Consider the following 23,519-nt stretch of genomic DNA (forward strand, 5'->3'; position numbering starts at 1 on the left):
TGTCACAAAGATATCATTTGGATTAAAGCTGGTGTTTTGGATTGCTTTAAAAATTTCTGTGGTCTTGTAACTAAAAAGTTTATTTAATAGCTAAATTTAATATCTTCTCTACTTTGGATTATGGATAAGAAGGAGAGACATTCTAAAGAAATTCTGAGTATGTTTTTATTTAGAAGTCTTGCTACAAGTGATGGCTTCTTCAAATAAATTCTAATTCTTCACATACCAGTCAATTAAAGTTCTAAGGAACAGGGCATCGTGGGGGCAACAACTTACTAATGCTGACACCTGATGTGGTTTATTCACCCAATTTGTAGACTTACTGGGTGTATTTTAAGGTCTGAGGCAGTGACACAAATCTGCAAGTGAACTGAACTTAAAATTCTATACATTATTTCAGTGGACAGGAAGCTAAGGGGGTCATAATGATAGTATTTGACTTTCACTATATATATATTTTACTACTTGACCTGAAGAATCAGAAAAATCAGGCATTACCTTTCTGTGCCTGTAAGGAACCTAAAATGGAGCATTCTGTGCAGTGTTAATATTGTGCCCTATTAGCAAGTAGTAGTGAATAAAAAGTATGATACAACAGAGTTGTAGAAATACTGTTTGGGAGGGAGCTCTGGAGGTCAGCTAGTCCCAGTTGTCTCTGGAAGGTGCCAACACTCAATTTATTGCCAACAGAGAAAATCAGAGTGGGATTCTGCCTAGCAAGTCCCAGAACAATTCAGAGTTTAGTGAATTCCAGAGTCCTAACTCTGATGCTCATTCCCCAACCTTGGTCTGATCCTGAACTCACTCACTTTGTGAGGACTGACTGCAGCCCAGGCAGCTCCTGGTGGCTGCATTTTCCTCTGGTTCTTTACTGTTTGTGAGCAGCAGGTGAGGTACAGTGATAGTCAGCCCCTCCAGCATTTGCATTAGGAAATTGTCACCAAGGCCATCTACGGACTTCCTGGATAGCTTACACAATGCTGACCTTTCAGCATGGGGGATTAAAATGCCCCCATGAGCACCGCAGCCAGATCAAGAGGCTGCTTCTGTTTTTTAGGGGAAGCCTTACCCACTTCATCCCAGTGGTCAGCAGTCTGAATCTGACTGCCACAACATCCCTTGCGTTACTTTTTTTCTGATTGTGACCCAGAAGCTCCCAAAAGATGTGTCTCTGTTTGCATCCTGATATTCTGTGCAATCAAGGAGCTGCTTTCTTGTAGAGCACAGCCCCCTTGCACTGTTTTTCCCTGCCTGTCTTCCCAGCCTCCTCCCATCCATGGCAGTGTGCCAGGCCTGCATGCTGTGCCACCATGTCTGTGGCATTCTGATTGTGTCATAGACCTATGACTGCATTTGAACTTCCAATTTTTCTTGTTTGATGTCTCTGTGCGTTAATATAGAGACGTTTGAGGCAAGCCTCTGAGCACTCTTCCTTCTGGACAGGAGCAGGCAGGTCTCACTGCTAACTTTCTCCCATGCATTCCTTCTGTATTTGCAACATTTGCACCCTTTGCTCACTTAGATCCCCGTCATTGAAGTTCATCTAAAGTCTTCCTCATTAAATTAGCAAGTCTGTTCATGAAGGTGTTCCTCACTCTCTTGGTCAGGTGGACTCTCTATTTTCCCATGAACCATCTCCATCAGTAAGCAAGGCTTCATTGTCAAGAAGCCGAGTGTAACTAGTGACACCACCTGAGCCTGATAGCATCAGCTTAAGCCACTCCTCTTCCAGACTGGAAAGATCAAGTCCACAGGCTACAGCCTCGGGTGCCTGTACCCCTCATTATTGCTCCAAGAGAGGGCAAAGCACCTCTCATCTGCTCAGGATCTCCCCTCTTTGTTTGTATAACTGTTACCCACATGGATGAGCAGTGAGGAGTAACATGTGGAAGGCCAGGTAAGACTCAGCCATTTTTCCATCTATCGTGGATCTGGAGTCGAGACAAGCAGCAAACCTCCCTAAACAGTCTGGATGACAGGTTGGCCCGTGTTCCACTGAAGAGGGAGTCATCAGCTACTGTCACTTGTCACTTTGTAGCACTGTTTCTTATCTAGTAACCTGTGGTATCTGGTCCAGAATCCTCCCTGACAGCATTTGTTCCTTCTCTGTCACCAGGGCTCTGAGCCGAGGAGAAGAGCTGCAGGTAGAAGGGGAGACTTCTCTCACTGCCAGAAGTAGCAACCTTGCAGCTCCCCCTCTCCTGGGGATTCATGCCCTTGTGTTGCCTCACTCATATCTTCCTTCATGCCTGCACGGGAACTAAGCACATTTAGCTCCTCTTTATATCCCTGCATCCCAGGTTACATGCCATTGGTTTGCACCTCCTGGTTGCTAGTGGTCCCTAGGTACAAGATAAATAGGAAGCTGGAAGGAAGTCTGCCCTGCCTCCGTGAGTTTTCCACCTTGGCAGAACCTCTCATGCTGCTGGCTGGTTCCTGGCTTCCCTTGCTTGTGATCGGCAGTGCTCTCCTCCCGTGCTGCAGTACAGAAATACTCACAGAATCATTCAGGTTGGAAAAGACCCTTGGGATCATCAAGTCCAACCCTCAGCCCTACTCTACAAAGTTCTCCCCTACACCACATCCCCCAGCATCTCATCCAAACGACCCTTAAACACATCCAGGGATGGTGACTCCACCCCCTCCCTGGGCAGCCTATTCCACTCTCTGACCACTCTTTCTGTGAAAAATTTTTTCCTAATGTCCAGTCTGAACCTCCCCTGTTGCAGTTTAAAGCCGTTCCCTCTTGTTCTGTCACTAATCACCTGTGAGAAGAGACCAGCACCAACCTCTCTACAATGTCCTTTCAGGGAGCTGTAGAGAGTGATGAGGTCTCCCCTCAGCCTTCTCCTCCTCACGCTAAACAGCCCGAGCTCCTTCAATCTCTCCTCACAGGATTTATTCTCCAGGCCCTTCCCCAGCCTCGTTGCCCTCCTCTGCCCTCGCTCCAGCCCCTCGAGATCTCTCTCGTATTGAGGTGCCCAAAACTGGACACAACACTCCAGGTGTGGCCTCACCAGTGCAGAGCACAGGGGGACTATCACCTCCCTACTTCTGCTGGTCACACTATTTCTAATACAAGCCAGGATGCCGTTGGCTTTCTTGGCCGCCTGGGCACACTGCTGGCTCATGTTCAGCTGCTTGTCAATTAGAACCCCCAGATCCTTCTCCTCCAGACAGCTCCAGCCACACCTCCCCGAGCCTGTAGCCATGCAGGGGGTTGTTGTGGCCCAAGTGCAGGACCTGGCACTTGGCCTTGTTGAAGCTCCTGCCATCCAGGGCTTTGTGAAGCAGAAATGACTGAGTAAATGACATACAGATGCTGTACATCACTCTTGGGCCCAGAGAACCTGAGGGGTAACGTCGTGGGTGGGATTACGATACTGTTCCATTCCATGTGCAGTGTTTAAAAGTCACATCTTAAAGTGCTTTGTTAAAGTATTTTGCTGTTCTCTTACACACGTACTGCTAAAAGACTGCAGAATACCTTTTTGGCTTGTTAGAACTTTTGTGCATGGGTTTGGAAAAGGAGGATCTCTGGATGGTGGCTATTAATTGCACAAGGCTGGTGTGTTTGGCCAGTGGTTGATGAATAATGTTTATTTACTACTTTTAAGTCTTTATCAGAACTGATGTGGTGATATGCTATTCTTCTCATCTCTGCAGGTACCAGTGATAGCGATATTGGGTTCAGGAGGTGGATTTCGTGCCATGGTGGGGTTTGCTGGAGTCATGAAAGCACTTTATGAATCAGGAATTTTAGACTGTGCGACTTACATTGCTGGTCTCTCAGGATCCACGTGGTAAGAGGTTTTTCTTTGGTTTTTCTTCAGGTTTTCTTCAGAAAGTTCAAGAATGAATTTTCATGAGAATTGACTTGGTTTTAAGGTTATAATTCACACCAAATTTTATTCATACGCCATCAGTACAGAAAAGACATATGGAGAGAGCTATCTTGCAGCATGGTGGGTCAGTGGATCAAGTGTGCTGGTGGAGTTGTTTCAGAATGCCTCGAGGGGTGAGGACAGCTCAGTCTCCAGGTGATCTTCCTAGGAGCTTTGGTACCAGGAATGGATGAAAAGAGGTGCTACACATATGCACCCACATTTCTGTGTCAGCAGCCAATACTGTATGTACAAGGACTGTGTAACTGCTTCTTTCATCTTAATAACCAAAAAATTAAGAATTCAAGCCATTGGTATAAAGCTAAAATATTTTTTTTTGGTGTAGTTTTATTTTCCTGATAAAATGAAAAAAAAAAATAATCCTGTGATTTGAAGATGATGACTTATTCAACCCAAAATGGACTGTATACTTTTGAGGGGCTTTTCAGAGATTCTCAAAATCATTTTAGACTCAGTAGTCCCCTTCTTAGTGGATTTACTGGGGATGTCTAGGACCTGTTCACTGATTCTTTCTTAGTGTAAGGAGATATGAGCAGGTGTATTTCAGCTTGTAGGAAAGAATACTGACTGACTGCCATGCTGCAGGGCATCCTGCTATGGATTGCCTTGTATCACTCCTAATGTCACTGTTTAATTTAGAAATTACATTTTTTTTTAAAAAGTTTGTTAGTCAGATGGGAGTAAATATCTTCAAAGATGTCTGAATTAGAATGTCCTAATCAGGTATTTATGATGTCCTTCTGTCTGAATACTTCAGCCCATTAACAGGACCAACATCAACAGGAGAAAATCAGAGTGACGTCGCTGTGTGAAAGGGTGTTATGAGCTCAGGGTTTTGTAGGCAGCAGAATGCTTTGAAGCCCAGTATTATGTCTGCCTCAACCACTCTTCTGAATAGCAGGGTTTCTCTTCTCCCTGCCCAGTGCTATGAACCTGCAGCCTATTGTCTTCTTGGCTTTTATAAAAATTGTCTCAAATTACATTTATTGCAAATGTTGAAACTATTTGTTTTGACATTTCTTAAATGAAATGATGTAACATATTTAATAGCTGGGTGATTTTCATCAGCCAAAGACATCTGACAAATTCAGTCCAAATTTCTTAACTGTTTGGACTACTTAACATTACATTTTTTTTCATTAAATGAAAAATTGCAGACTTTTTTTTGTCTAACTTTAAAGCTTGGTTTTAATGTCAATAGATCAGGTTGTGGTAGAGGGTGTTAGATCTTAAGAAAATTTTGAACTTTACAAGGGAGTATCCCAAATGTCACAAAATAGAATTTTACCATTTTACCAGTTTGAATACTGGAGCTGCATCTGAATCCAGTTTAGGGCCACCTAGTACAAGAAAGGTGTTGACAAACTGGATTAATTCCATCAGAGAGCCTCCTAGGCAATTAGGGGACTAGAGCATGTGAGAAAGTGAGACAGCTGGAGTTGTTTATTAGCCTTGAGGAGTAGGCAAAGGTAGTGGTGGTGGGAGATCTTACTGTTATCTTCAGCTACCTGATGAGTAGCTGTAAAGAAAACAGAGTCTATTTGGAGACACACAGAGAAAGGACAAGAAGTAATGGCCATAAGTTACAGCAAGAGAAATTTAGTTAGCTGTTAGGAAGACTATTTTGCAGTGAGAGTGGTCAAGCACTGGAATGTATTGCCCCATCCTTACTTGACTAGGCTGGGTAAGGTGTCATCCCCTCTCTATCTGACTCAGTGAACACTTCATGTGAAAGCAGAACTTGACTGAACAAAGCCCTGAGCAACCTGATCTGATTTTTCAGTTGGCTCTGCACTGAGCAGGAGGTTGGAATAGAGACCTTGAGGATCCTTCCAGTCTAAATTATAAGATTATATGAATGTCTCATTTCTTCAAGAGCAAGGGAAAAAGACTTTTGTTGGAATAGCTAACTATAAATGAACAGGGAATCTGTGGGGTGAATTCTATCCCCCGGTTTAAGTCTCAGGAAGCACATGACTTTTGGTTCCACACGTTCTGAGGAAATTCTCTAACCCCAAAGTTGTTAACTCTCTTTAAATAGATAATAATCTGTTCTATTTTTTCAACTCGTGTGAAGCTTTCTTCCCCCTTCCCAGACTAGATAGAAAGCTTTCAGAACGCTAGAACGTTTTCAAATGCCAGAAGTCTCTACAAACTAGAGTAAGTTTCTTGTTCAGATTGGGCTGTAAAGGGTTGAGATCCCTGGAACCTGTGTTTCCTGTCACTGGTGGTTGGGGGGACAGATTTATCACTGTCTATCGAGAGACCTGGATGTACTTTAGTCAAATCTGTGAAAAGTGGAAGATATCATTTAGCTGGATGAAGAGCAATTGAATAGTGCAACAACAGTGTGAAAAATTTTCACTGTGTTTCTAGGAAATGGTATGTAGTCCATGTTCTGAAAAGACGTCAGGCAGCTGGCCATGAGGTCCTCTTTTGGGAAAACCCAGGTGTGAATACATAATTGATCTGATGTAAACCTATAGAATCTGTATTAAAATAGCAAGATTATCTGAACTGATTCAGTCAGAAACATATGGTGGAAACAGCTGTATTTGAACAGATTTGCTTGTGGTGGCTTGGTGATGTCACCTATTCCGATTTTCCTTGCTTGATGAATAAATAAATTGACAATTTGGCACTCCCTTTCTTTTCTTTTTTTCCATGCAGTCTATTACTTGGGAATAATGTGCTTTTCTTTATTTTTTTCTGAAGGGTGGAGAATTCCTTTCCTGGCGGGAGAGGCAGGTTTTTGCTTGTTCACTGAGATGCATGCCTAACCTTGGAGCAATGCATTTACCTCCCTGATTGTTTCTGTCATCTTGCTTCAACCTTGTACTGAATTCTTCATCCTGCATTTTCCTTTCTCTGCTCGCATGGAAGCTTGCTGCTGTGTTTGTTCCACCCACGAGCTGACGTGCACGCTAAGCTGTAGAGACTGCGCAAGGACGGGTGAATCAAGTTCTTACATCATGCATGTGACAGGGTTCATCACGCTGTCAAGTAAATTGCCAGGCAGTGATCTCAGGCCCAAGCTTACGCTGTGTGTATCTCACTGCTGTGCAGAATTATGCCTGCAGTATGGTATGTATACCCGAGCCAGCTAATTGAATAAATAATAATGAAATGAGAGTCTAGTAGATGAGGACGGCCTGTCTTGAGTCTTCACCCGTAGTGTAACTTAAGCCAACCGAGTGCAAACCACAGTTGTCTGCATGTGTGTCTAAACTTTGTTTTGAGTAAACAAAACTTCAGTTTCCAGAGTGAGTGATGAAATCAAGCTTTGCCTGATAGGCCCCTTCTGAATCCTCAGTCAACTAAACCTCTGCACAGGTTATAGTTATTGTGCTTCATTTTATTATGAAAACATCTAGATCCTGGAAAGCATGCCATATACTAATATATTTTAGGAATTTCTGAATAGTGATATTGAACTGGAGAGTGACAGAGAGAGGTACATCTTAGAGTGAAAGAACTGCACGTGTATACTTATAGAACCTGCAGTTTGCCAAATTTAGGTATGCTGTGACAACTTGAGAAGCAATTTTTTCAGTTTATGATGATTCTGTCTATTATCACTTAAACAGATAAATAAAGAGCACTTTAATCTTTTACATCAAACACATTATGGAAGTGTATGTTGAGTGTTTAATTGTGTGCTTACATTTAGAACAAATGGTTTAGCTTTCTATGCCTTGAGAAAAAGGAAATGACAATTTACTGTATAAATGGTGAGTAAATGAATCTGATTTAATCAGTGATTGTATCAAATTATTTATGAGCGTTTCAGGCAGCTGACAACAAACCAGGCTTTGATACTTAACAGAGCCTATTTTCCACTGCAGGTACATGTCAACTTTGTATTCACACCCGGATTTTCCAGAAAAGGGACCAAAGGAGATTAATCAAGAATTGATGAACTCTGTGAGTCACAACCCACTTCTGCTGCTCACTCCTCAGAAAGTCAAACGCTACATTGAAGCACTGTGGAATAAGAAAAGCTCAGGGCAGCCTGTCACCTTCACAGATATCTTCGGAATGCTAATAGGTGAAACACTTATCCATAATGTGAGTTCATTTTATTTATGATTATTAGAGTTGTGAAACTATTGCGTAATAACTGCTGCTACTATTTTTTTTGAAAGGACCTTGGTAACAATCAACAAAGCGTGTTTAGCAATAGGAATATTTAAAGTTACAGCTGAACAGATACTGGATAAGAAACTTGTAAAATTCTTTCCTTGCTCTGGGACGTGTTTCTGAATGATACTCATTTCTTTAAGAACTAGGAAAATTTCACACATTCACGTGCAACAGAAATGAACTCAACCGCTGGGTACTTGCAGCAAGCTCTTAGCATTGTGTATCATCCATCAAAATTACTGTCAAGCGATTTCAACAAAAAATTACAAAGTGGTGTCACTTCTTTATGCACATTTTGCTGTAAGAAAAGCAGCATTTGCTTAACAAAATACTAATTTCAAGGTAAAAGCTCCACATCTCTATTTATTATTACCTGTTTTTCTGAGAAACGAGACAATAGGAGGGCTCCATTCTTTTGTATTTTATCATTAAAAAATCCTAATTGACTGAATCTGGCACACAGACTTCAAGTTCAAGTAAGTCAGGTGAGCAGAATTTGGGTTTGATCTTATGGTAAGATTGAAGTGTGTTAATAGTTTCACAGATGTGCTTTATACACTTGTATCTTTCATGAATAAACTTTGCCATTAGGTTTTAAACAATTTAAAATACTGAAAAACAGGCAATACAGCTTTTAGTAACTGTGATATATAGGGTAAATTTCTGACGATGAAGGGAGGTTAATATTGTGTGAGGTTGGTTAGAAGTCCCTCTTTACTAAGGAGTTAAACAAACGCACAGATTTTTAGCTTAAATTTGAACCTGACACAATCAGTGAAAAATGGAAATAAAGCTCTTGGTTATTCACCGATAACACATCTTAGTACTATTATGTCATAATCACTTTCAGTCTTTCTTGATTGCAGACTCCAGAATATTTTCTGGGGGAGATGCAGATCCTTGGTTAGCAAATGTAAGCCTCTTAATAGTTCATTTGCTTTTCTTAGTTATCTTTGCTTGCTTTTCAGAAACAGCACAAATCGAAAAATATTACATGAACATTAATGGCATTTCTGCCTATGAGGTTTTTTTCTTGTTTTCCACTTTTACAGTAGCAGAGGGAAAGGACTTGCTTTGTCCGGCAATATTGTTTTCTTTTTGGCCATGTTGTTTTGGATTCTATAACACATGCTTATTTCATCTTCCTGTCATGTCTTCTCCCACTTCTTCCTTCCCGAAATGTGCAGTTAAAAGGCATTCAAGCAGATTACTTCCCTTTACAGATTCTTCCGTTCTGTTTTTCTTGGAAGTAACTGAGTTTGTCTATTTTCCTTCTCTTTGAGAATTTCAGAGAAGTGAGTAGTCTCCCAAATACCAGCAGGCCTTTATAGGATCCGTTTGCACATGATGTCTTTCTTTTCATGCAGAGAATGGACAGCACTTTGAGCAACATGAAAGAAAAAATCAATAATGCACAATGTGCCCTCCCACTCTTTACATGTCTCCATGTCAAGCCAGATGTCTCAGAGCTGATGTTTGCAGGTATGTTTTCTAGAGTTGTGAAAAGTGTGTAGCTGAAAAGCCTGTTTTTTAATACTTCTGAGAATAATTGTGTCCTGCAACTTGGTACACTTTGAAATTATTAGTCTTATGGCAAGGATTAGGAAGGAATTTACCATGATATGAAACATTCTTCAGGGCTTAACAAAATTTGCATTGTTATGAACTGAGTACAGGGAAATTTTAATTCATAAAAAGAATAGAAAGTTGTGATGTCGAAGGAAATACCAAACAGGCACATCATAAAGACTGTTCTGGTGGGTTTTAAAAGGTGATTGGGAAATGGACACATTTGTGTTCATCAGCTTCTGGGAATCTGACAGTAGAGTCTGAAAACAAGTAAGTTTTTCAGGGATAAGTGATCACATACCTAGGTAGGTGGATGTTTATTCGGTTGGTGCAGTATTTGCACCAAGGTTCCAGGGCTGTGGAGAACAGGCATCAAGTGGTCGTATTTCTCATGGCACACCATGGAGCTGAGCCTTTTCTTGGCTTTTAAGATGTGTCTTTTCCTGTCCATGGAAGGACAAGCAGACTGTATTTTAGGTCAATGGCTTTTTTGTTCTCTATCATTCTTGGGTTTGGAAACTTATTCTTAGACCACTTTGTAACCATTAATTTTTTTTTTTAACCTGAAAATATGTCTAACACCGTAGCAGCCTCTTTAGGTTTCTGTGAAATGTTAAGTGTGGCCAAGTTTTGTTCTCTGTATGTTACCAAAAAAATTATTTCCTACCAATTGAAAAGACTACTGCTTGTCTGTGAAGTAGCTAAGTACAGTGCAGAAGCCAAGACAAAAAGAAAGCTGATGTTTCTCCAACAGCAGAAAGCTGCTTAACATCAGTATATCAAACAGGTAAAGGGAAATGTCTTCAGTCAAACGGGATTATTCCTCTTTCTAAGAGTGAAATCAGAATTGAACAAACAGATATACTACCTCTTTTCTACTTCTTGCACAGTGTAAAGTACTGTTGGTTACACAAAAGGGGATTTTGGTTTTATTTATCCCATAGGTTTTAATATCATCTAGTAGCCTCAATTGAGAGTGCATCCAACTGTGCTAGATGCTGTATCATGAGAAGGATATGTAAATGTAAAGGATATGTAAACGTAAAGGATATTTATATATCAGACTGAGAAGGGAAACACCAAGTAACTTGTCCAAGGCTTATAATGTCAGACATTGTATCCACATTTTCTAAAAAGATTATTTGGAAAAGTTGCTGTCAAAACTTTGTTCGTAGATGAAAATGAGGTTGTAAATTAGGTTAATTTTTTCATGGGAGAACGTCTACTTTCCTCCTTAGGAAACTGAAACCTTTTGTTTGAAAACAAAAGTACTTTGTTTTTTGATGAGCTTCTGTTTTCTGAGAATTTTTATTTGGGTTACTTATTTACTGTTTTAAAAACAAAATTACCTTTAGTTAATAATGGCCTTCTCTAAGCAAGACCAGAAGCACGTGAAGACTGGCCTAATTTCTCTAGCCTTACCAACAGGTCTAAAAAAGGTATTGCCTCTGCCAGTGGATCTTGGTTTTGCTTTTTTGGGGCTATCATCTATATCATTGTATAGGATGCTAGATCTTGGTCGTTTGTATTGTAAGCTTTTTTTTCTCCTTTTGGAACTGAACAGCAATTCTTGATGTGAAATATGTAGTAAATTTTGAACAGAGATATTTACACTTTCTTATTTATGAGATTATAGATGAAGGGTGAGATCTTTCATGTTGTTTCAAGTTGAAATGCATTAATTATATCAGATAACATACCTTCCGGGAGTGATGGTGCAAGATTTCATGCAGCTGCTAATAGCTTTCATGCCCCAGGCTCTGCATGTTTTCCCTACCAATAGCATTTCTGACCCAGGTGGCGCCGGCCATACCCAAAACTGCAGTAATCATTTTAACTGAACATAATTACAGTGATTTAGTTAAAGAGAGCTGCTTCCCCCCGCCCCCCCTCCATTGCTGTAGCTTCTTTAATGATAAGAAATTATCTGAAGATCCTGATATCCAGTATTAAAGGGGGGAGTGGAATATAATGTTTGGCTTTGGTGTTGCATGCTTCCATCCCCCAACAGTCTCGTTCACCAGCTTTGCTGCTGCTACAGCGCCAGACCGGTCAGAATTTGGATTTTGGGGTTTTGCTCTTGAAAGCCGTTATAGTAAACTTGTATCTGCGAGAGCATGAGTGTGTGAAGTGCTGCAGAATTCATTTGGGAAGCAGGGGTGCCTTGAGGTATGGATGCATAGCCCTCGGCTCAGGGGCTCCGGGTTTCAGAGGGATCCTGCAGCCGGTGCTGGGTGAGCCATCTCATCACACGTGCTGGATTGGGTATGGGCTTTGGATCTGCCCGGGCGCAGCAAGGCTGCAAGTGAATGTGGTGTTAGTGTGTGAGTACAGTCCATGCATATATATGCCCAATCCTGAATCTGAAAAATGCTTAATGTTGGCAAAATTTTACCTCTTTGTCTTCCCTCCTGAGAACAGGAAAAATCTGTTGCATCTTCAGCTGGTATGAGGCAGTGTAGAGTTATGATCTAACTTACATCAGGGCCACATCCAGAATGCACTGAACACAGCTGAGAGGCTTGACTTTAGTACATTTTGGATTAAGCCACAGCCAAGAGTCAAGCCTGGTTTACTGGGATATAAACACTATGTGTTTCTCTCGATACAGAGTTCTTGTCTCTTTGAACATTCAAGTCCTGCTCATTTAAATGGCCACTGTCTCAAGGAGCTTCTGGAATGGCAGAAGCTAATGCTGAAGCCCTTTAATTTTAAGGCAGAAATCTTATTTCCCTAAACAGGATATGTGATTTGCAGAATCATCTTCTTCAGTGCAAATACAGAATGAAAGCGGCCTATCACAGATTAAATTAATTCAAATTCTAAATTCAATCGTGCTGTCAACGTGGTTCTGAATGCACATCTGCCAATTCCTGTTTATATATCTGAAGGGAAATACCATTAAATTCCTGGACTGGGTCTTCAAAGGAATTTCCTACTGCTCCAATAAATGTGGAGATTTGTGGGTGGTTTATTTGGAAAATAGGATGTTATATTTGACTTAGCATAGATAAGCATTGCCCCATGAAATGAAACTCTCAGCAGTCGTGATTAAATCTTTACTGTTCAGGACAAGTGTTTAACCTTATTGTTAACATTTCAACAGAAACACTGAATATCTTGAGGAGTGGATGGCATTCTGTGACTTGTGGGGATCTTTCAAAGCTGTTTCGTTTGCCTTTCTATTCCAGAATTATTTCTAGTTTGTTTATAGAAGCAGTCAAATCGATCACTACAGAAAATATGGAAGATAAACCAGATGAATGGGTGAAATACTAAAAATGTAGGGTATTTTTTGTTTGTTATTGCTTCCTTTTTGTAATGAATTCTCTGATGTAAGCAGCTCCACTGGTATCAAAGAAGATATTTCAAAATCAGCTAAAATCCATTTTCAAAAAAGGCATACATCATAGAATGTAAATCACTTCTAAAATTTTCTGCTAAGATCAGAAAATACATTTGAACATTTTATTCTGTATTTTAATTGAGCTCGCTATTCGATAAAATGGCATGTACTTTTGAAAATATGTTTGGCATTGTTTGTTATTAGTAAGTTTCTCAGCTGCCTCTCAGCATTGCCTTGTCATATTGGATTTCACCAGAAACTTTAGATTTTGATGAATCCAAATGCCTCTCCTAGAATATTTCACAACTTTTTTGATATTAAATAATTTTTCTGCCGCCTGTGTCACTGCCCTCCGCATTTTTGGCAGGATCACAGTGAAAGAAAAGAAACTTGTAACTTAGACCCACGTTGCATTTCATGTGAAGCATGAGATGAAAACCAGATGTCATTTTGTTTTTCTCATTCTTTTATACTTCTGTTTTTACAACCTCATATTTTTTCACCAGAGTTTGTTGTGATAAGAGAAAATGAGAATGAGAATTCCTTCTCTGCTGAGCCTTTAGACTGTCCTTCATTTGAAATCAAAGTTTTGACTTTTGCACAACCTAAGAGGTATTCCTGTTGGTTATTTAGCTTCCCATTTAACTCAAATTTCTTTGCTTAGACAGAGGTTTCATTTGTTTAGGTGTTTTCCTTTGCTGTTTCTATTCAGGTTGAGATTGTTAACTGAGCACAATTTTGTTTCTTATTTTGCAGACTGGGTGGAATTCAGTCCATATGAGATTGGTATGGCAAAGTATGGCACTTTTATGTCTCCTGATTTGTTTGGAAGCAAATTTTTTATGGGGACAGTGGTGAAGAAGTATAGTGAAAATCCCTTGCATTTCTTGATGGGTGAGTGTATGACAGAAAGAGACTTTAAAATAAAACTAATTTCAGTAGTTCTTGGACAAAGGACTTTTAAATGCAATCACAGAGTGTGAGACAAGAGGTAGAGTTCTCAGTTTGTTGGAAGACATCCATTTGAAAGATTTCACAGACATGGATTGACATTCCCTGGTTTTTTGTTTCTGGTATGTACATTTGAGCTTATGACTTAGCATGTTCCAAAATCAGAGGTGTCTTCAGAGAGCAAGCAACTGCTTAAATATTGCAATTTTTTTTTTTTTTTTCTCTTCCACCAGCCTCCATTCATTGTTTACTTTTTCCCTTTCAGGTGTCTGGGGCAGTGCATTTTCTATATTATTTAACAGAGTGCTCGGCGTCTCAAATTCTCAGAATAAAGGACCCACCATGGAAGAAGAATTAGGTAATATTAGTAAATAATTCTACTATGCAAAACAATTACTAGCAAGATTCAGTGCACTCTCACTCTGTGGAAGGATGGCACTCTGCTGGTAGTCATTTTACCAATGTAGAATTCCAGTAACTTTAACTGCTGACATTGTTAGATGCTGATGAGGCTTCAGGGGGACTTTATAACAGCCGTCCAGTACTTACTGGGGGCTACAGGAAAGCTGGGGAGGGACTCTTTATCAGGGAGTGTAGTGACAGGACAAGGGGTAACAGTTTTAAACTGACAGAGGGTAGATTTAGATTAGATATAGGGAAGAAATTCTTCCCTGTGAGGGTGGTGAGGCCCTGGCACAGGTTGCCCAGAGAAGCTGTGGCTGCCCCCTCCCTGGCAGTGTTCAAGGCCAGGTTGGACGGGGCTTTGGGCAACCTGGGCTAGTGGAAGGTGTCCCTGCACATGGCAGGGGGTTGGAACTAGGTGATCTTTAAAGTCCCTTCCAACCCAAACCAGTCTGTGATTCTGTGGTTCTGTGATTCTATCCAATTATTTTCATGAAGTTAAAAGAATCCAACTCCATTTTTTATGTTCTTATGATAGATTTTGGAGATCAGAAGCTGACAAGTACTTGATAGTTACTTGTGTAGTCTCTTGACACTGGACTCTATTATGCAAGGGCTTGATAAATAAAATTCATCATCTCTGGATTGTTAGCTTGTTCCATTCTAACCACTGCTGGTCTCTGATCCTGTGCTTACTAATTCAGTGATTTTTGGTTTCATTCCTAGTGCACAAATGGCATAATGACTGTAAGGAAAGAGTTGTAGCTTGGTTTGTATAGACTTTGTTGTGTTTTATTTGAGAATGCAGTCGATAAAGAGAGGTTGTTTTACACATTTTTTCCTATTCAGAAGATGGCATTACAAGGAGATATATGACCAGTAAATAAAATGTATTAGATAGCCAGATTTTTATGAAGAGTGTGGAGGGCAAAAGCAGGTTGAGTTGATTTAAAAAAACCCAAACAAGCCCCTTGGCTGTCTCTGTCTCCTAATAGATGGTATTCAGCTGTTTGATAATGTACTTATTTATGGATGGAAATGAGACCTGTGTCTCCAGGTTCATATTTCTGATGCACCTCATGAGTGTTGACACCTACTAATGGAGGATCTCTGTTGATAGTGGAGAATTCTGTCTTACTGCTTTTTAAGATGTTGAGAGACAGAATGTTATTTCTCATCCATGGCTCATTTCACATACAATTCTAAAAATATGCTTTGAAGGGGGGCTAGATGTGAAAATACTAATGTGACTTGAATCACAATCTATTACCAGAGCTGAAGATGTTCCAGTGAAACCTTGGTACTACCAAAGCGAATGGCGAAATGCCAGTGGACATCAGAAGAGCCAGTGTTGCACACAGCGTGTGTAAATCACACCTAGAGCACTCAGTAATAAATTTTGCGTAGGGGTTGCTTTAAAGAAATTATTTGATGTCCAACAATTGCATTTGTTGGTTTTGTTAGCTTCATCTTTTGGTCACTAGTTTTTATTTTGACCTATCTCCTATATCATCTCTCAAGAATTTGTACATGTTTGTCTTTGGTGCGTGTTTGTCCATTGATGGTATTTGAGTAGTGACTGAGGACCCACTGAGTATAACAAAGAAAAAGTATTTAAAGAAAAATACAAGATGACTAAGCTCTTCTGTTTTTGTGGGGATTTTTACAGTGTTGTATATAAGTCTAAGAGGACGTAATCCTCTGTAGGAAAAAAGCAACATTGGTGGTCATCTGTATCCAGGATTCATTACCGAGGGTAATAAAACTGTGTATTTTTACACTTGATACTGTGGTGACTCTCTCTTCAATCTTCTCTTTCATCCAGGCGTGCTTATAGAAATTAGATTTAGACTTAAGCAAAAAGTGCTAAGTGTAATTGCCATTGTTTTGATACTGCATTTGGTAGAAATTACAGCATTTGTTGGAAATTACAGCCCAAAGCAGGGGTATGCCACCAGAGACCAACATCTACATTATCCTTCTGTGAGAAAAAGTAAATGTTATTTTATTTTCATTTTTTAATGGAAAAAACAATTAGTTGATAATACGTTCGACTTCATTAGGAAACAACCCTCATTCAGTTTATTTTAACTGGCTTCAAATTTCAATTAGAGATGATTCCTAGCATACTTTATACTAGGGAATAAAGGGGTTTAGTTTTCAGAAGTCTTCTCTTGGATACGTTTGCATCACTGCGATTCAGTTCCTGTCTCCACTCTGTAGGGTATAAACTTCTGAGATGAGGCTGCTTATAAAACTGTATTTCAAGAAAGGCTTCCCTCTGTAATTAGCAAAAATTGTGTTGTCATCCTGTAATGCATTCTCACGTGAATTCACCTCCACTACAAACCTTACCTGAGGAGTGGAATGTGTTGCTTTTTCAGTATTCATTTTCACTTTGAAATAATGCCTTGAGATAGTAATGAATGGTTAACAATGACTTTGTGGTTAGTTTGGAAACAAAGCTGTTGACCCTAACAAAATGCAGAGTTTTGCCAGAGAAGTTCACTTATTTCTGGTTTTATTTCTCTCACTTAATGTTATGAGGTGAAAACCGTTGTGTTTTCTACCTGTGTGACTGCGTTGGCCTTTATTTTTCACACATACTCCAGCAGAACTTTCATAACCATCTTGGCTTTGGTTTTCTCAGCCCTTTTGCTAATCTGTTTAGTGCAGGAGCTTTACAAAAATTGCAGGCTAAAGCCAAAATATTCTGAGCAGATTCTGAACATAGAGGTGTCCACAGCAGATTGAATCTCTTCAGCTGTGTTTTCTGTTATGAAGACTATGATAGTTTTATGACTCAAATTGTTTTGAAATTCTTAGCTGGTCTGACAATTAAACCCTAGCAGTTTAAAGTAATTTTATATTTCTTTCAACAGAAAACATTAGGCTAAAGCATCTTGTAAGCAATGACAGTTCAGACAGTGAAGATGAATCACAGCATCCTAAAGGTAAGGAAATCCTCATATTTTATTTCATAATTTACTTTTTTCATCAGCTTTTGTGTGGCATGGTCAAGTTTGTGGATGCTGGTAATTAGCCATAGCCGGTTTTCCTTAATTTTACCAATAGTCTCTTTTAACTGAGAGCTCTGCTCTCATTTATACCAATGGTAAAACTATGGTCCATTAATTGATTTAATGGTAAAACTAATGTCTAGCCCAAGGATCTTAAAGGAGCCATTGGTACAACAAAATAGAGAAATGTTGAACAAGAGGCTTTGGCTTGACTTCATGCCTCCTGCTCAAGCTGATGATCAAATGATTCTCTCACACATCTTCAATCTTGGCATCAGCCCAACAGAGGTCTGCAATTTTACATACATCCAAAAATTAGGCTTGCTGAGCCAGTAAGCTCCAGAAGTTTGTTGCCAGCAAGCTGCTGGGCTCAGAGACATGTCTGAATTGTTAATAGCCCAGCAAAACTAACATTAGCCATTGTTTCCAAGGGTTCCTTGGCCAAATATTTACCTGAGAATGGTTTAATTTGTGTTTCCAGCATTCATAGATGTCTTCTAGCACGTTTACAAATGACACCTGATTAGGAAATTCCTAGTACCTGGCACAATATTCTAAACAATGCCTTCTTCACTTCCCCTTATGTGTAAAATAATAGGGGGAGGGTGATACTACATTTTGTGTTTATTTGTGGATTTCCTGTTTAAGCAGTATAGCCAGCACGAAACACTACATTCCTCTCATAGTTTGTAGCAATAGTGGACAACCTACAAATCTGTGATTTGTAAATGCTTGGTAATCCCTCTCACTTCTGTAGAATATTATTGTACAGATGTTGGACATCTAAACTTCGTGGTGTTCAGTGCTTGTTTTCTCTCTACTTACATAAAAAACAGCTCCTTTAACGCCTGGATTAAAGAGGCACATTTCAGTGCTGGATTTAAAGTATCAAGCCTGAGCCTGAATTACCTTCTTATGCAAAACACCCTAAAAAGTCAAGTTTTGTCAGTTTACGAATGCAAGGTGATGCCAATCCAAGTCATTTCTACTGCAACATCTAGCTGTAGACATCTAAATCTGGACATTTCATTGTTCTCTTTAGCTAATTAAAACCAGATATTGATTGTAGCCTACAGTTTACTGTAAGGATATTTTCAGATATTTTAGAATTCCTATTCTCTTTTATGCAGACTGACTTTGCCTTCTTAATGAAGGCTGTGTTTCTAGCGATCACCTAAGGATGAAGAAGGGTGTCAGTACACATCCAGGTGAATTTAGTTCTACACGGAGTATGGATCTTGGTGACTCAAGTCTGTCCCCTGAGCCCAGGAGAGTTTGCATTCTGGGTGCTAGCACAGATAAAGCCATATCATCTTTGCCCTTTCCATCCAGACCAATTAAGTCTGGCTCAGGTCGTCTAAAACATTGCCATTTTATTTTTCTGATGGACACATTTGCACTCCTGTACTGCAGATTGAAAGTTTCACTGGCCTGTGAAGTTAAGAGGATGGTTTCTCTCCATTCCTCTGAAATTCTTGCAGCAAAGCTCCTTCATTCAGTCCATGGCTCCTTGAAAGAGGGCTATGACCCAATTCCTCTTGTTTTAATAGGTCCTTTATTTTAGTAGACCGAGAAATCTTGGTTTTATACTTTTTAGGTTAACTGCCTCACCATTGGTTATTTTCATTTTCCTCTACAGGCACTGAAAATGCTGAGGCAAATCAAGAATATCAGAACAGCAGCCAAGAAAGCTGGGTGCAGCGAATGCTGATGGCTTTGGTGGGTGATAGTGCCCTTTTCAACACCAGGGAAGGGCGCGCTGGGAAGGTGCACAACTTCATGCTGGGGTTGAACCTCAACAGCTGCTACCCGCTCTCTCCTCTGGCAGACCTTCTTACTCAGGAGTCCGTGGAGGAAGATGAACTAGACGCAGCTGTTGCAGGTTAGTTCCCAGAGAGCCTCTGTTGCTGCATATTCATTAGTAAAACCAGAAACGGCGAATTCTCGGTGTGGTAACGTTGAACTATGAGGCTTACAACAGCACGTACCTGAAGGCAGGGGAACGTTTCTGTAGCGGCAGTTGTGAGTGTTGATGAGCAGCAGAGGTTGTGCGGTGACCGCACAGTGGCTTCTGTCGCTGCCTACGTGCCCTGTCCCCTGGCAGAGCGTGCAGAACACTCACTGCCTTTTGGAGGGGAAGTGGCTCTTTGTTCTGAAGGAATTGCTGGCAGAGCTGACCAAGCTGCTTTTGTGCATGGTGTCCTTCATTACGGCCACTTTCTTACTCTCTTGGACTTCTCCAAAGGGTATCCTGTGTTGTTCCTTTTCCTTTATTGGTGCTAAACCTTCTGGTAGAAATAAAACCTTTCCTTGTTCTCCTACAGGGCTTCCCTGTTGCAAAAATTTTGTAGCTCTTCCGCTGTCTTTGTCTTCCTCTGAAAAACCTGTGGAGGCAACACACTTCTTTACTTGTAGATCCTTACTTTGCTGGCACCACGTTCTTCCCAGTGTGACTGATCTGTCAGGTGCATTCACATTTCACGTGTGACTGAGGGGTAGATGCATCCACATTTCTTGTTGGCTTAAGCAAGAAGCAGGAATGCAGAAAAATAAGAATTTCAGAAACACGTTAATTTGCAAAAGAAGTTCAATGCCTTCCTCCACTCCATGAAGTATGTGGTGTCTGGGACAGTAGCTGCAAAGAATTAGGAATCATATTCGATTAGTATTTTGAAGATTTGCTATAGACACTGTTCATTACAGTCTTCTCAATGAAAGCCAGTTAATTTCTTAGTATTCTCCTGGCACTGGTACTTTCTTTTTCTTCCTCAGTAGGCAACAGAGCACTGAGGTAAGGATGCAAATTGCCCAGTAAAAAAGTTACATCACAGTGAAGATGCACACTTGGTGGAGTCTCCACATACAGTTTCTGTGACGCAAACTGTAACGCTTCTGGCTGATTATGGATTATTACTGACATCCGTCGAGCCAAGGAACTACAAAGCTCTGAAAGTGGTGTTCCTTCCATGTTCTTGTGTAGTGGCACAGCACTGCCAACCACCCCACGTAATAACGGCAGTCACTTTAGCCCTTGTTTTCTATTCAGAGGAAGGAGATTGTCCTCGCTGGTTACTATGCAATAGTAAATACCAGAGGTCGTTTAAAAGCTTAAGGAGCAGACGCGCTCTAATGTGTATTTGTTAATGTAGCAAATCCCTTTGAGTGGTAATTTCCATCTGTACTCCACTTTCTAAATATTTTTATCATCTCAGAAGTGTTTACAGCTGGGTAGTCTTAATATTTATAGTAGTTGTAAAAGAGGCAGGAAAGCGGGTAGTAAATTTATGGTTGGAAAAAATGACAGTTGATGAGAATTTTGCATAATTAAGACATGTGGATAATCTTCAGAATCAACTATCAACTTCCTGGATTTTATCTTCAGTTGAAATAAAATGCTGGTTTGGCAGAATGAGCCTGTACCCGAGACAATTATTTTTAAGTGCCTGAAATGTCTTTGGGTAAAATATCTTGCAAAAGTTTGACATAACTTCAATTTTTTTAGTGTTAGCTAAAGCCCACTCTCATAAACCTGAACTAACAACTCGAATCTAACAGCTGTGAGTAGTAGCAATATTACGGTCAAGAATAGTTAAAAAACCCTTGAAATTTTAGTAGTTAATATACAATTTAATCATTCGGTAGTGTGATAGGTGTATCCACATTTTAATGCTGTGAATTTTGCTAATATGTGTAAGAGCCTAGGAGCCCAGAGGAGTAGATAGAGAGGAAACTTTGGTGTAAATTTAAAATATTGTATATTACCAAGGCACTGGATGCATTTAAGCTTTGCATATTTATTCCTAGCAGTTTACCTATCATCTTGAGTACAGAGAGGAGTCTGAATTGCTTTAGGACTTGCTTTCTCTTTATTACCAGATGCTCCAAAGGAGAAATAAATGAATCAAAAAGGATATAAATAATACTTCACATCTCCAGTTGTCTCAAACCTTCTGTAGACCCACTGAGTTGCACTGCAGAGGATGAACTGTGGCAGACCTAAGCTGATGTTACAGTCATTACTGAGGACTGAATTTAGGGTCTGCAGCGCATACAGCAGAGATCCCAGCTGCTTGATCTGAAAGTCAAATGCTTGGCTTCACTTTGCTATGGGTTCTGTTTATGCTGAGCATTTTCTTAACTGATCTCAAGTATGCTTTAAAACTTTACACCCCTTGAATGATTTAATTGTGAACTCAGAGTTGTTGTGTTTCTGTGCCTTGATGTTACAACACACCAAAATCACTTGAGAAAATGCCAAGTGAATAACAATAGGGAAAAAATAACTCATAATCTCTGTTTCCTTATTTCAGTATTTATGGAAAGTCTGTTCTAGTAGATGCACGTCAGTAGCAAATGCCCTTTTCATCTCCCATACTTCCATTGAGGCTGCCATCTGTGACAAAGTTTGGTCTGTAGAACGTGCTCTCTTTTTTATTTCCAAGCAATTCTTAATATCCGTTTGTGTATCTGATAACTGCAAATCAGATAGACATGCTGTGCTGGTTTCACACAGAGCTGTACTCGTAAACATCTTGTGCTTCTCCTGGTTTGCTGTTTGATGGACTGAAAGCTGTTAATAACATGGATGCATCCTTCCTAAAAGTGGTCTGCATGGGCTGAAAGTTAGTGTCCCGGGCTCTCCGAGCACAAATACTGCATGCAGTCTTCATACTCTTTGGTGGATAGCGATGGATTGACTTAGCAGGGCTGCTAGAGTGTATAGAATGATTGTCCTGGATTCATGTGTGGTAAGGTATAAAAAGAGCAAAGCTTTCTTACCCAGCCCTTCAGAATAATGACAGTGCAGGTTATAGAGTAGGTGATGCTTCTTTTAGCATCAGGGACGCTCATTGTACGTTCCAACTCTCCCAGGAGCGACTTCAGGCTCACCTGCAGTGTCCTGACCCACAGTTCAGCCTGCCCGCTTGCCCTGTCTCACTGGGCTATTGTGTGCTGGCTTCTGGCCTCTGGCTCCAGAGCCTCTCTAAATCAAATCAGATTACATGCTGAGTCTGCCTTTAAACTCATGTCATTAAAATGACACTGGAATAGCTTCATTGCTTTTTGAATTCTGACCCCGTAATGTCGACATAAGGTGCATTTTGGAACTTTTCTTCTCAGTTCAAAGATTAGAAATGTACTTCTAAAATGAATTATAATAACAAGAAAAACATTTGAGTTTAATTTCTCCTGTAATCACAGAAGACCACGACTAATAAAAACAATCTATCTGGTCATCATAAATTTATTGATGGCATTATGATGTTTTAGCATTTAAAATATCATAAAATTACTACGATAAATTCGATTATAGAGCGAGTCATGAAGACTATAAGCAATAGGAACTGTCTTCTTCTTCAGTGCCTTTTCAGTAGGAAGCTTGTGTGTGCAGTAACACTCCTATCAAACATTAGTATGGGTGATGTTCTTGTTTAAAGGATCGCTGTTGACTTTCAAATTCAAATTTTGTAAAATAAGATCATACAAAACATGAACAAAAATGTTTCTGCAATTTTTAGAAATTCTGTTGAGAACAAGGGTTAAATTATGTTTGAAATGTTGTCTTTAAAAAAGGAGGGGAAAACAAAACTGGCCGACTTATGCTAAAAGGATCTGTATTAAGAGTATTTTTTTACCAATGTTTTTTTTAATTGTGACGAATTTGATAAATACTAATATATTTTCATTCATTTATGCAATTCATGGTTATGAAGTATATCTGGTTCTAAAATAGGCCTCTGAACACACTTAGCCCTTTAGCAATAGGTGATGATTTGAAAGTGTTTTCTCCCTTAGAAATCAAGGCAAATATTAGGAAACTGGTACCTCATTTCTTAGCAGAGTGCTCTCTAATAAATAATACCAGAAATGAAAAGTCAAAATATCTGTTCTGACATTTTTTTTTCTGCTCATAACAATAAATTTTTCTCATGGATCCTGAAATATTAAGAACTAGAATTTGAGTTATTTTTGATGAATTTTCTTCCCATTAAAATATCTTTTTTTCAGATTACTTCCATTGCCAATATGTGCTAGGAAATTTAATTAAGCAAGAAATAATTATATTATTGTATTCAGCATTCCTTAGATTACACTGCCCTCTACAGATACGAGCTTTGGTCTTCAGTCAAAAGGCAAAACATGCACTGGAAATATTTTTAAGATCTAGAGTAAGGAAAGACT

The 23,519-nt window shown here is 39.7% G+C and overlaps 1 protein-coding gene across 2 annotated transcripts in view; it reads left to right on the top strand.

The window, feature by feature from the left end:
• PLA2G4A (phospholipase A2 group IVA) overlaps window positions 1-23,519 on the top strand; it is an 86,380-nt gene that overhangs the window by 54,982 nt on the left and 7,879 nt on the right. For both annotated transcript variants that reach the window (XM_074877141.1, XM_074877142.1), the window contains exons 9-15: window positions 3,667-3,803; window positions 7,751-7,973; window positions 9,416-9,530; window positions 13,720-13,857; window positions 14,180-14,272; window positions 17,199-17,270; window positions 18,976-19,218. In XM_074877141.1, coding sequence (XP_074733242.1) covers window positions 3,667-3,803; window positions 7,751-7,973; window positions 9,416-9,530; window positions 13,720-13,857; window positions 14,180-14,272; window positions 17,199-17,270; window positions 18,976-19,218 — 1,021 coding nt within the window. The remainder of the gene's footprint in view (window positions 1-3,666; window positions 3,804-7,750; window positions 7,974-9,415; window positions 9,531-13,719; window positions 13,858-14,179; window positions 14,273-17,198; window positions 17,271-18,975; window positions 19,219-23,519) is intronic.

This window comes from Strix uralensis, chromosome 8 (assembly GCF_047716275.1).
Source record: "Strix uralensis isolate ZFMK-TIS-50842 chromosome 8, bStrUra1, whole genome shotgun sequence".
NCBI lineage: Eukaryota > Metazoa > Chordata > Aves > Strigiformes > Strigidae > Strix > Strix uralensis.